Genomic DNA, 10,000 nt, shown 5'->3' with positions numbered 1-10,000 from the left:
GTGTGTGTGTCTGTGTGTGTGTGTGTGTGTGTGTGTGTGTGTACCAGTGAAGGTGACAGGCATGGTGAGCTGCAGCACGGCGATGTCTCTGCTGTTGTCGTCGATGCTGGCGTCCAGGAACGGCAGGTAGCTGCTGTGGTAGACCACCGTCCTCACCTCCCGCACCAGCCCCCCCCCCCTCGGGCCCCCCGGCCTCCCCCAGCCTCCCCCAGCCTCTCCCTGCTGGGGGGGGTGGGGGGCAGAGAACACAGAGCCCAGCAGGACCCTCCACCTGCTCACATGGCGGTACCTCCTGGACACACACACACACACACACACACACACACAGACAAACACACATATACACAGAGATACACACACACACACACACACAGACAAACACACACACACACACACACACACAAACACACATATACACAGACATACACACACACACACACACAACACAATGATCACTATGTTGTTAAAAACATATAATCTTTACTTTTATTCCATCATTGACATCTCAATGTTTTTGTTGATCGCTCTTTTTTGCTTTGTGTGTCTTGCTTTGAACCACATTCATGGACCATATGTGACAGGGCATAGTTAAAAAGTCCGCAACTAGGGCAAAATCATTTTTCTGTTTTTTCCAGATTATGAAAGGGTAGATTGTAAGCTTTAAAATGACGTGTCATACATTGAAATCTGAAACAAGTTGAAGAAGTCATGGATAGTTTAATGTTGATACCCCCTGAACCACCGTACTGAGATATCCAGCCTGTGCACATGCATTTATCATTTGGGGGACCCCGGCTGCCCCGTGTGCCTGGTCTATTCCGCCGCCGGGGCACCTGCTTGGCCGTCCTTGTGCGGGGCCTTTATGGTCTGTGCTTGCTTGGCTGGGCCGGGTGTGCTGGTGGTGGGGCGGGCTGGGTGTGTGGGGCGGCGGGGGCTCCCCGGGGGAGGGTGTGGGGATCCACCACTGGGTGCTGGTAGGCAAACTGGTTAGTAGTCGCTCTATGTGTAGAGGGCTGCAAGGGAATTTTCCTGGCTACATAGTGTACAGGTTTTTTACTTTTGCCTGCTTGCGGTATGTATCTGTCAGTATGTGAAGCGCATTGAGTTGCATCTTGTAAGAAATGCGCTATACAAATAACATTTGATTTGATTTGATTTGATTATAGTCCATAAAGCATCTAGTGGGACTTCGGCGTAGTTCCTTATGGAGCTATTTTAGTGCCATCAGAAATTGAATTGTATTTGACAGATTGAATTGAATATGAGCACAAATTGAATTGTATTTGACAGATCTGAATTGTATTTGACAGATTGAATTGAATCTGAGCAAAAACTGAATTGTATTTGACAGATTGAATTGTATTCAATTCAGTTTTCATTATTTTAATTCAGTTTTCAAATTCAGTTTCTCTAAATACAATTCGTTTTTTCTCAAAATACAATTCAGTTCTCAAAATACAATTCAGTTTTTCTCAAAATACAATTCAGTTCTCAAAATACAATTCAGTTTTTCTCAAAATACAATTCAGTTTTAGAGGCACTCATCCGGGGACTCTGGGCTAGGTAGAATAATAGAGCACATATAACATGTACATGTACTTGTGTGTGTGTGTGTGTGTGTATGTGTCTGTGTGTGTCTATTTGTCTGTGTGTGTGTGTGTGTGTGTGTCTGTGTGTGTGTGTGTGTGTGTGTGTGTGTGTGTGTGTGTCTCACTCGGGGAAGCAGTGCGCTGCGCTGACGACCCAGCGGTCTGAGACCAGGGAGCCGCCGCACTGGTGGACCCCGTCATACTGCAGGCTGACCTGCCAGGGCCAGGCGCCCCGCCCCGCACCCACACCCCCCACGATACGGTCCTCCGTCAGGGAGCGACGCCCGCAGTCTGGAGGGGGGGGGGGGGGGGGGGGAGAGACAGAGAGAGAGAGAGAGAGAGAGACAGAGAGAGAGAGAGAGAGACAGACAGAGAGAGAAAGAGAGACAGAGAGAGAGAGAGACAGAGACAGACAGACAGACAGAGAGCGAGAGAGAGAGAGAGAGAGAGAGAGAGACAGAGACAGAGAGAGAGACAGAGAGAGAGACAGAGAGAGAGAGAGAGAGACAGAGAGAGAGAGAGACAGACAGACAGAGAGAGAGAGAGAGAGGGAGAGAGAGAGAGAGAGAGACAGAGACAGAGAGAGAGACAGAGAGAGAGAGAGATGTATTATTGTTGTCTGGTTCTCTGGTGTATCTGGATGGTGTTGAGAGGGAGGGGAGCAGCTTACCTTGACACAGCAGAGGGGGGGAGGGGAGGGGGAGGGAGGTAGGGGGAGGGAGGGAGGGGAGGGGGAGGGAGGGGAGCAGCTTACCTTGACACAGCAGAGGGGGGGAAGGAGGGGGAGGGAGGGAGGGGGGGAGGGAGGGAGGGGAGCAGCTTACCTTGACACACCAGAGTGACCACCTGCCCACTGTCACAGTCACTGAAACACAGAGACACACAGCAGACGTGTTATAATAATAATAATAATAATAATAATAATAATAATAATAATAATAATAATAATAATAATAACTTTATTTGTATAGCGCTTTTCCTGCAAACGTTGCAGCTCAAAGTGCTTCATTATATAATCTTAATTTAATTATTTTGTAATTTAAATGCAATATTGAAAGGATGGGTTTTTATAATCTTAATTTAATTATTTAGTCATTTAAAGGCAATATTAAAAAGATGGGTTTTTAGTCTTGACTTGAAAATATTTGCTGAGGTTGCATCCCTAATGTAAACTGGCAGTGCATTCCACAATCTGGAGCATAAAATGAGAATGCAGCCTCACCAAATCTCTTCTTTTGTACAGCGTCAGAAGACCTGAGAGCTCTATTGGGCTGATATGCTAGCAAAAGGTCTTTCAAATATTCTGGCTATGCCAGTGAGAGCTTTATAAACAAGCAGAAGGATCTTGAAATCTATTCTGAACTTAACAGGAAGCCAGTGTAGAGTTTCTAAAATAGGAGTTATATGAGCTCGTCTACTTGTTTTGGTTAAAACTCTCGCTGCTGCATTTTGGACTAATTGCAGCTGGCCAATAGCTTTCTGAGAGAAGACCAGAAAGGTCTAATAACGTGTAATAACAAAAGCATGCATTAACACTTCTGCATCAGCTTGCCAGAGAACATTTCTAACTTTTGCAATATTCCGTAGATGATAAAAAGCATTTCTAGTGATAGATTTGATTTGAGGCTCAAAGCTTAAATCAGAATCTATAATCACACCTAGATTCTTAGCTTCATGTTTGCAGTTTGAAAGCAAGGTTCCCATCGTATATGACAATTTGTCTTTTCGTGGTTTTGGTCCAATGACAAGATTTTTTTTATTTTTTTATTTAACCTTTATTTATACAGGTAAAAAAACACATTGAGTCCCAAGGGCTTAATTTCAAGTGTGACCTGGGGCCCGTTCCACTAAGCGAGATTATCTTCTAATCGGCGATAATGTCATCTTGCGTTCGGTTCCATCAATGTGGCTCAAATAATTCGCTATTTGGTTGCTATGCAACCAGTCCTTTTAAGTTATTCTGGTCGCGAGCAGGTTTAGAGGTTGGTTTAGGTAATACGTGCGTCAAAATTGTCTCACAGGCGGAAACTATATCCCGAACGACAGTTCCGTCAAGTGTCTTTTAGGAAATATTAGTTCCCACTTTTTACGAGATAGATAGATAGATAGTTTGACTGTGTGATAGATAGATAATTTGATATTTTGAAAGTGTGATCGATCAATAGATAGTTTGATTGTGTGATAGATAACTTGATATTTTGAAAGTGTGATAGATAGATCGATAGATAAATAAATTAAAAAGTGTAAAAAATTAAATTAAATAGGTACGTGAATCAACTTGCATTGCCATCATTACAGCGGTGAGGTTGGTGCAGTGGTTAAGGCAGCCAGCTAGAGTTCCAAAGGCTGCGGGTGCGGGTTCAAGACCTGGTTTAACTTAACGTTTTTTTTTTTTTACATTTAACCGAAGCCTTCAAGAAAATCGATTTATATATATCTGTCTAAGTGAATCATCTATCCATCAGTAATCATAAGAAAAAATAATCTATGCCAAATCCAGGGTCCAGTTGAAGAACATAATTTACTCAGAAAGGCTTCAAACACCATTGTAATTGTGTCAGTTCTTGTAAATTAGCCTGCACCATCATTTTATAGCCTATATACTTACTATTACTATATTTTAGATGAGATTTTAGATTAGATTCAGACAACGAAATGCAATAAAAAGTGTGCCTGAAGAGGGATTTGAACCACCGTCTTAAAAAGAAGAATAAATACCACGGCAGCGGTCAATACCACTAGGCCATTGTGACGATATGACGGTTTATAGCCTGCTGCTGATCACCACAGTAGTACATATTCATTTATTAAAATATGAACATATAACAATAACTGGGGCTAGTATGACCTACGCATTTAATCGGTCAGCAATTTCTTGCCAAACCATTTCCCTCGCCTTGTTTATTGCGGCAGCATTACACTATTTTACATCTTATTTGTCGTCTTCATAAAGATCAATCTTCATTTCGACAGTTTGACTCTTCGGGGCTCTTTATGTCTGCGTGCACGCGCCCATATCGAGGATTTCTAAGCCGGTGTTCTGTGAACACTCATGACACAAGCCTGATCCTCGTTCGAGGAATCACCTGAGGCTTGAATTCCAATCCCGAGTTGCCTGATCGCAGGATTTATTTTAATCGCTGATATACTAATCAACGTTAGTGGAACGGCCCCCTGTTCACAGGCATACAACAACAACATCCACCACAAACAAATACAATACAAAACCTGGCCTACATAGTCTAAAATTAAACTAGTTTTGTCCTGATTTAGTTGTAGAAAATGTTTTGACATCCAAAGTTTTATATCTCTGAGACAATTCTCCAGCGAGCTGAGTGCATGTGAATTATCAGGCAATACTGATATGTACAGCTGAGTATCATCAGCATAACTATGAACATTTACACCATGTTTTCTGATGATTCCACCTAATGGGATCATGTACAGGGAGAAGAGCAAGGGACCAAGAATAGACCCCTGAGGGACCCCACATGTGATGTCAACATTATCAGAAACAGCATCTCCCAGGACAACAGAGAAATGCCTACCAGCTAGATAAGATTTAAACCACTCTAATACAAGTCCTGAGAGACCGACACAGTTTTCTAAACGATGTATTAGAATAGTGTGATCTACTGTATGAAAAGCAGCACTCAAATCTAACAAGACAAGAACTGATACACCACCAGCATCTATGATAAGTCTGAGATCGTTTACAACCTTTACTAATGCAGTCTCAGTACTGTGGTTAGAACGAAAACCTGATTGAAACTTCTCAAATAAAATGTTTTTGCTAAGAAAATCAGCAAGTTGTCTGAAAATCACTTTCTCAAGGATTTTACTTAGAAATGAAAGGTTAGATATTGGTCAGAAATGTCCGAGAACAGAATTATCCTGCTTTCCTTTCTTAAGTAGTGGTTTTATAATGGCAGATTTTAGGGGAGTGGGAAAGATGCCAGTTGATAGAGAGCAGTTCACAATTTCTAATGCATTGTCAGTTAAACAGTCAAAAACACTTTTGAAGAACCATGTTGGGATTGGATCAAGTGAGCATGTTGAGGATTTCATTTGTGAAACAACTGTTTTTAAAGTATGGACAAGCTCAAATGAATCCATGACAGCAATAGGCATACTTAATTCATCTGGGAGTACCAAATTAGATTTTGAATTCTCTAATGATATTTCTGATCTTATAATGGAAATCTTTTCTTGAAAGAATGTAGCAAATTCATTACATCTAAGGGTTGAAAGTGACTTATTTTCAACAGGCGCAACCACTGAAGGGTTAATCAGACGATCAATGGTTGAAAAAAGCACTTTGGGGTTACCTTTGTTTTCAGAAATGATATCAGAGAAATAGGTTTGTCTAGCCAACTTCATTGCCATATTATATGTAAAGATCTGGGGCCGGATTCACCAAGCGTTTTTAAGAACAAATTTGTTCTTAAGAACAACATTTGTTCTTAAGACAAAACTTAAGAAGATTTGGTATTCCCGAAGAAAATCTTATCTTAACTTTAGTTTTTTCTTAACTTTCTTCTTAAGATTTTTCCTAAGATAGAACTTAAGAACAAATGAGATTCTCCAAAACAAAGTTCTTAGATTTCTTCTCAAATGTCTTCTTAACTTTAAGAGAAGCTCTCACCTGTCTTAAAGCAGCTAAAGTGAAAGGTAAGTCTTACTTGAACAATTTTGTATTGCATTTATTTGATTTTATTAATATTTAGTTTAGCCCTAGACAATGTGTTAACACATATTGTTAATTCAAGTTGGTCAGAGTACTTTTGTGTGAATGTTTTGTGTGAATGTGTGAATGTCTATCACATGTTTGTATGTTTGAGATATAACTGAAATGGGCCTTTCAGCCTGTGTCACATGTAGGCCTATTCCTAGATGACACCACAATGTACTCAGAAAGTAAATCAAGGAGGCAGTTGTTGTATTTGATGTATACTACTTAATTAATCATTATGAACATGTTATTTAAGTAGGCCAAGTAACTGAAACAATGTCCTTACTATTATTTATTTTATATTCACATTTTAGATGGAAGTTTTTCATAAGTTCAAAAGAGAGAGAGAGAGACACACAGGTGTAAAAATCACAGTTCAAAATCTAAGAACTTCTTAAGTGAGAAAACTAAGAAGTTCTTAAGACATAGGACAATTCTTAAGAAAAAAATGGTGAATAGCGTTTAAGAACATTCTTAGGAACATCTTATCTTTTTTCTTAAGAATTGTCTTAAGAATTATCTTAAGAACACTTTGGTGAATCCGGCCGTTTTTAAAAATGTCACGGTGTATATGTAGTTTAGACTTTCTCCATTTGCGCTCTGCTTTACGGCCGTTTCTTTTCAATTGGTAAAGTTCTTCATGTTTCCATGGTGCTTTGCGTTTTGATGACACTTTTTTGATTTTTTTCTGGAGCTATAATATCAAGGGTAGTTCTCAATTCTCAATCTCACCTCCATATAGAGGTGTTATTACCAGGGGTAGAGAGTGTTATAGAGGTGTTATTACAAGGGATAGGTGTTATTACCAGAGGTAGAGTGTTATAGAGGTGTTATTACCAGGGGTAGAGAGTGTTATAGAGGTGTTATTACCAGAGGTAGAGAGTGTTATAGAGGTGTTATTACCAGGGGTAGAGAGTGTTATGAGAGTGTTATAGAGGTGTTATTACCAGGGGTAGAGAGTGTTATAGAGGTGTTATTACCAGGGGTAGAGAGTGTTGTAGAGTGTTATAGAGGTGTTATAGAGGTGTTGTTACAAGGGGTAGAGAGTGTTATAGAGGTGTTGTTACAAGGAGTAGAGAGTGTTATAGAGGTGTTATTACCAGGGGTAGAGTGTTATAGAGGTGTTATAGAGGTGTTATTACCAGAGGTAGAGAGTGTTTTAGAGGTGTTATTACCAGGGGTAGAGAGTGTTATGAGAGTGTTATAGACAGGGGTGCACATAACTTTTGGGGGCCAGTGCTCAGAGGAGCACCTAGGGATGCTGCTTGGTGCTCCCCGAGCTCGCGAGTCACGACCCGTCCCACAGGATGGATAAAAAAGGGATACATGGATAACTTATATTAGCAAAACGACATTTATTCATAAATAAAGATGAACGAACAAATGATTGTGTGCAAAACAAAAGAAACAAATGCAAAATCAAATGACTGCTCTTTAAGCATGAAAGTCTGTCAGACTCCTTTAAACACAATGAAATCAACTGACATCTCTTTAAGCACTAACTGAATGTCTGTTCTTTAAACACAATGAAATCAACTGACATCTCTTTAAGCACTGCTCTGTTCTGTAAACACTGAAATCAACTTTTCAACAAAAAGTTACAGCCTAAGCATTTATTTATGCTACAAGCTTAATCATCATCATCACTGCTCTCTTGACTGCTGTAAGTTATCACTGTCCTCAATTTCAACCATGGTAGAGGATGTTGTAGGCTATCACTTTAAATAGCTCATTATTTTGATTGTGCAACAAAGTCTTTTTTTTCTTCTTTCTAATAGAATTCCCAACCATATTCCCTGGGTCAGGGGTCTAGGTGCGATAATGAAGCTGTAAAACAAACGTCTGAACGTTTGAAAGCTTCAGAGAAAAGAAACGTGAAGTTCCTTGGTGTTGTTTTTCCTTTTAGCGACGAGTCGTTCGGGACTGAATTGTCACGTGTCGGCGTGATAACCGTGCGATACGCGATACGCGGAATGAAAGTACAAGTTACGATACTTTCCGAATGTTTTCGTGAGGGGAGTCGCCGTGGTCGTTGTGATGGCGTTACGGGGCTTGCAGTGATGCAGCAGTCAGCAGTCAGCAGGTGGATTTTGAGGAAGTAAATTCCTCTCCCAGCGCTCCCAGCTGTTGGTGCGCAAGAGCGCGTTCATGCCGCTGATCTTCCGCGCAGCATGCATTTTGGCGACGCATGCGCACTGGCGCACCAGTTATGTGCACCCCTGGTTATAGAGGTGTTATTACCAGGGGTAGAGAGTGTTATAGAGGTGTTATTACCAGGGGTAGAGAGTGTTATAGAGGTGTTATTACCAGAGGTAGAGAGTGTTATAGAGGTGTTATTACCAGGGGTAGAGAGTGTTATAGAGGTGTTATTACAAGGGGTAGAGAGTGTTATAGAGGTGTTATTACCAGAGGTAGAGAGTGTTATAGAGGTGTTATTACCAGGGGTAGAGAGTGTTATAGAGGTGTTATTACCAGAGGTAGAGAGTGTTATAGAGGTGTTATAACCAGGGGTAGAGAGTGTTATAGAGGTGTTATTACCAGGGGTACAGAGCATCTTTGATCTTCTTGCCGTAGGTCAGCTCCTCCTGCTTCACACAGAAGAACTCTCCTCTGTCCGCACTGCCCTCTGGGATGCTGGCCACGGAGTGGTTCACCACCCTGACACACACACACACACACACACACACACACACACACACACAGACACACACACACACACGGACACACACTTTCATGTCTACATGTCTTCATGTCTACAGACCCCTTCTGGTACAGTAGTCATGGACACACTCCCTCCCATGGGTCAGTAACAACTGCATCACCTAACCATGTCTAGACCAACTACATCACCTAACCAAGTATAGAGACCAGCTGCATCACCTAACCAAGTCTAGAGACCAACTACATCACCTAACCAAGTCTAGAGACCAACTACATCACCTAACCAAGTCTAGACCAACTACATCACCTAACCAAGTCTAGACCAACTACATCACCTAACCAAGTCTAGACCAACTACATCACCTAACCAAGTCTAGACCAACTACATCACCTAACCAAGTCTAGACCAACTACATCACCTAACCTAGTCTACAGACCAACTACATCACCTAACCAAGTCTAGAGACCAACTACATCACCTAACCAAGTCTAGACCAACTACATCACCTAACCAAGTCTAGACCAACTACATCACCTAACCAAGTCTAGAGACCAAGGCTGTGTTCGTACTAGCATACTACTCATACTAGATATGACGTAGATTTTGAGTATGTAGTACGTTCACACTGTACAGTATGCAAGATTTGAGTATGCGAGAAATTTAGTAGGTGAGCAGTTACTTCCGTGAAAATTGAAGTGAGTTACGATGGACACTAGCTCGGGTCCTATTTCCCAAAATGCATTTCGCGTCCAGGGTTGCGTCCAGGGTTGCCAGATGGGGCGGGTTACCGCGGAATGGGCTACTTGATTTTGAGGTTATAGAACGTTTAGACTGTAAATTGTCAATCCCATCTGGCAACCCTGTGCGCTTTCAGCCTCGTCAAACTGCGTCATACAAACTTGTCATACAGCTTTTGTTTACATTGTCCGATAGCCTGGGGACCGAAAGCTTGCAATAAACATTGTTTTTTGCACATATTTGAGTGTGCAGATGCTGCTTTTTTGCACTCTATTTGAT

At 41.4% G+C, this 10,000-nt stretch overlaps 1 protein-coding gene across 4 annotated transcripts in view; it reads right to left on the bottom strand.

Moving 5' to 3' along the window:
* hpn (hepsin) overlaps positions 1-10,000 on the bottom strand; it is a 34,208-nt gene that overhangs the window by 9,723 nt on the left and 14,485 nt on the right. For all 4 annotated transcript variants that reach the window (XR_013937690.1, XM_080540291.1, XM_080540290.1 and 1 more), the window contains 4 exons: positions 8,860-8,979; positions 2,414-2,454; positions 1,715-1,880; positions 45-292 (listed from right to left, as the gene is read on the bottom strand). Coding sequence is in view for 3 of the 4 variants with exons in the window: in XM_080540291.1 (XP_080396417.1) it covers positions 45-292; positions 1,715-1,880; positions 2,414-2,454; positions 8,860-8,979 (575 nt within the window). In the remaining variant the exon portion in view is untranslated. The remainder of the gene's footprint in view (positions 1-44; positions 293-1,714; positions 1,881-2,413; positions 2,455-8,859; positions 8,980-10,000) is intronic.

This window comes from Nansenia antarctica (assembly GCF_963989245.1).
Source record: "Nansenia antarctica genome assembly, chromosome: 10".
NCBI lineage: Eukaryota > Metazoa > Chordata > Actinopteri > Argentiniformes > Microstomatidae > Nansenia > Nansenia antarctica.
This window is presented reverse-complemented; position numbering and strand designations above follow the sequence as displayed.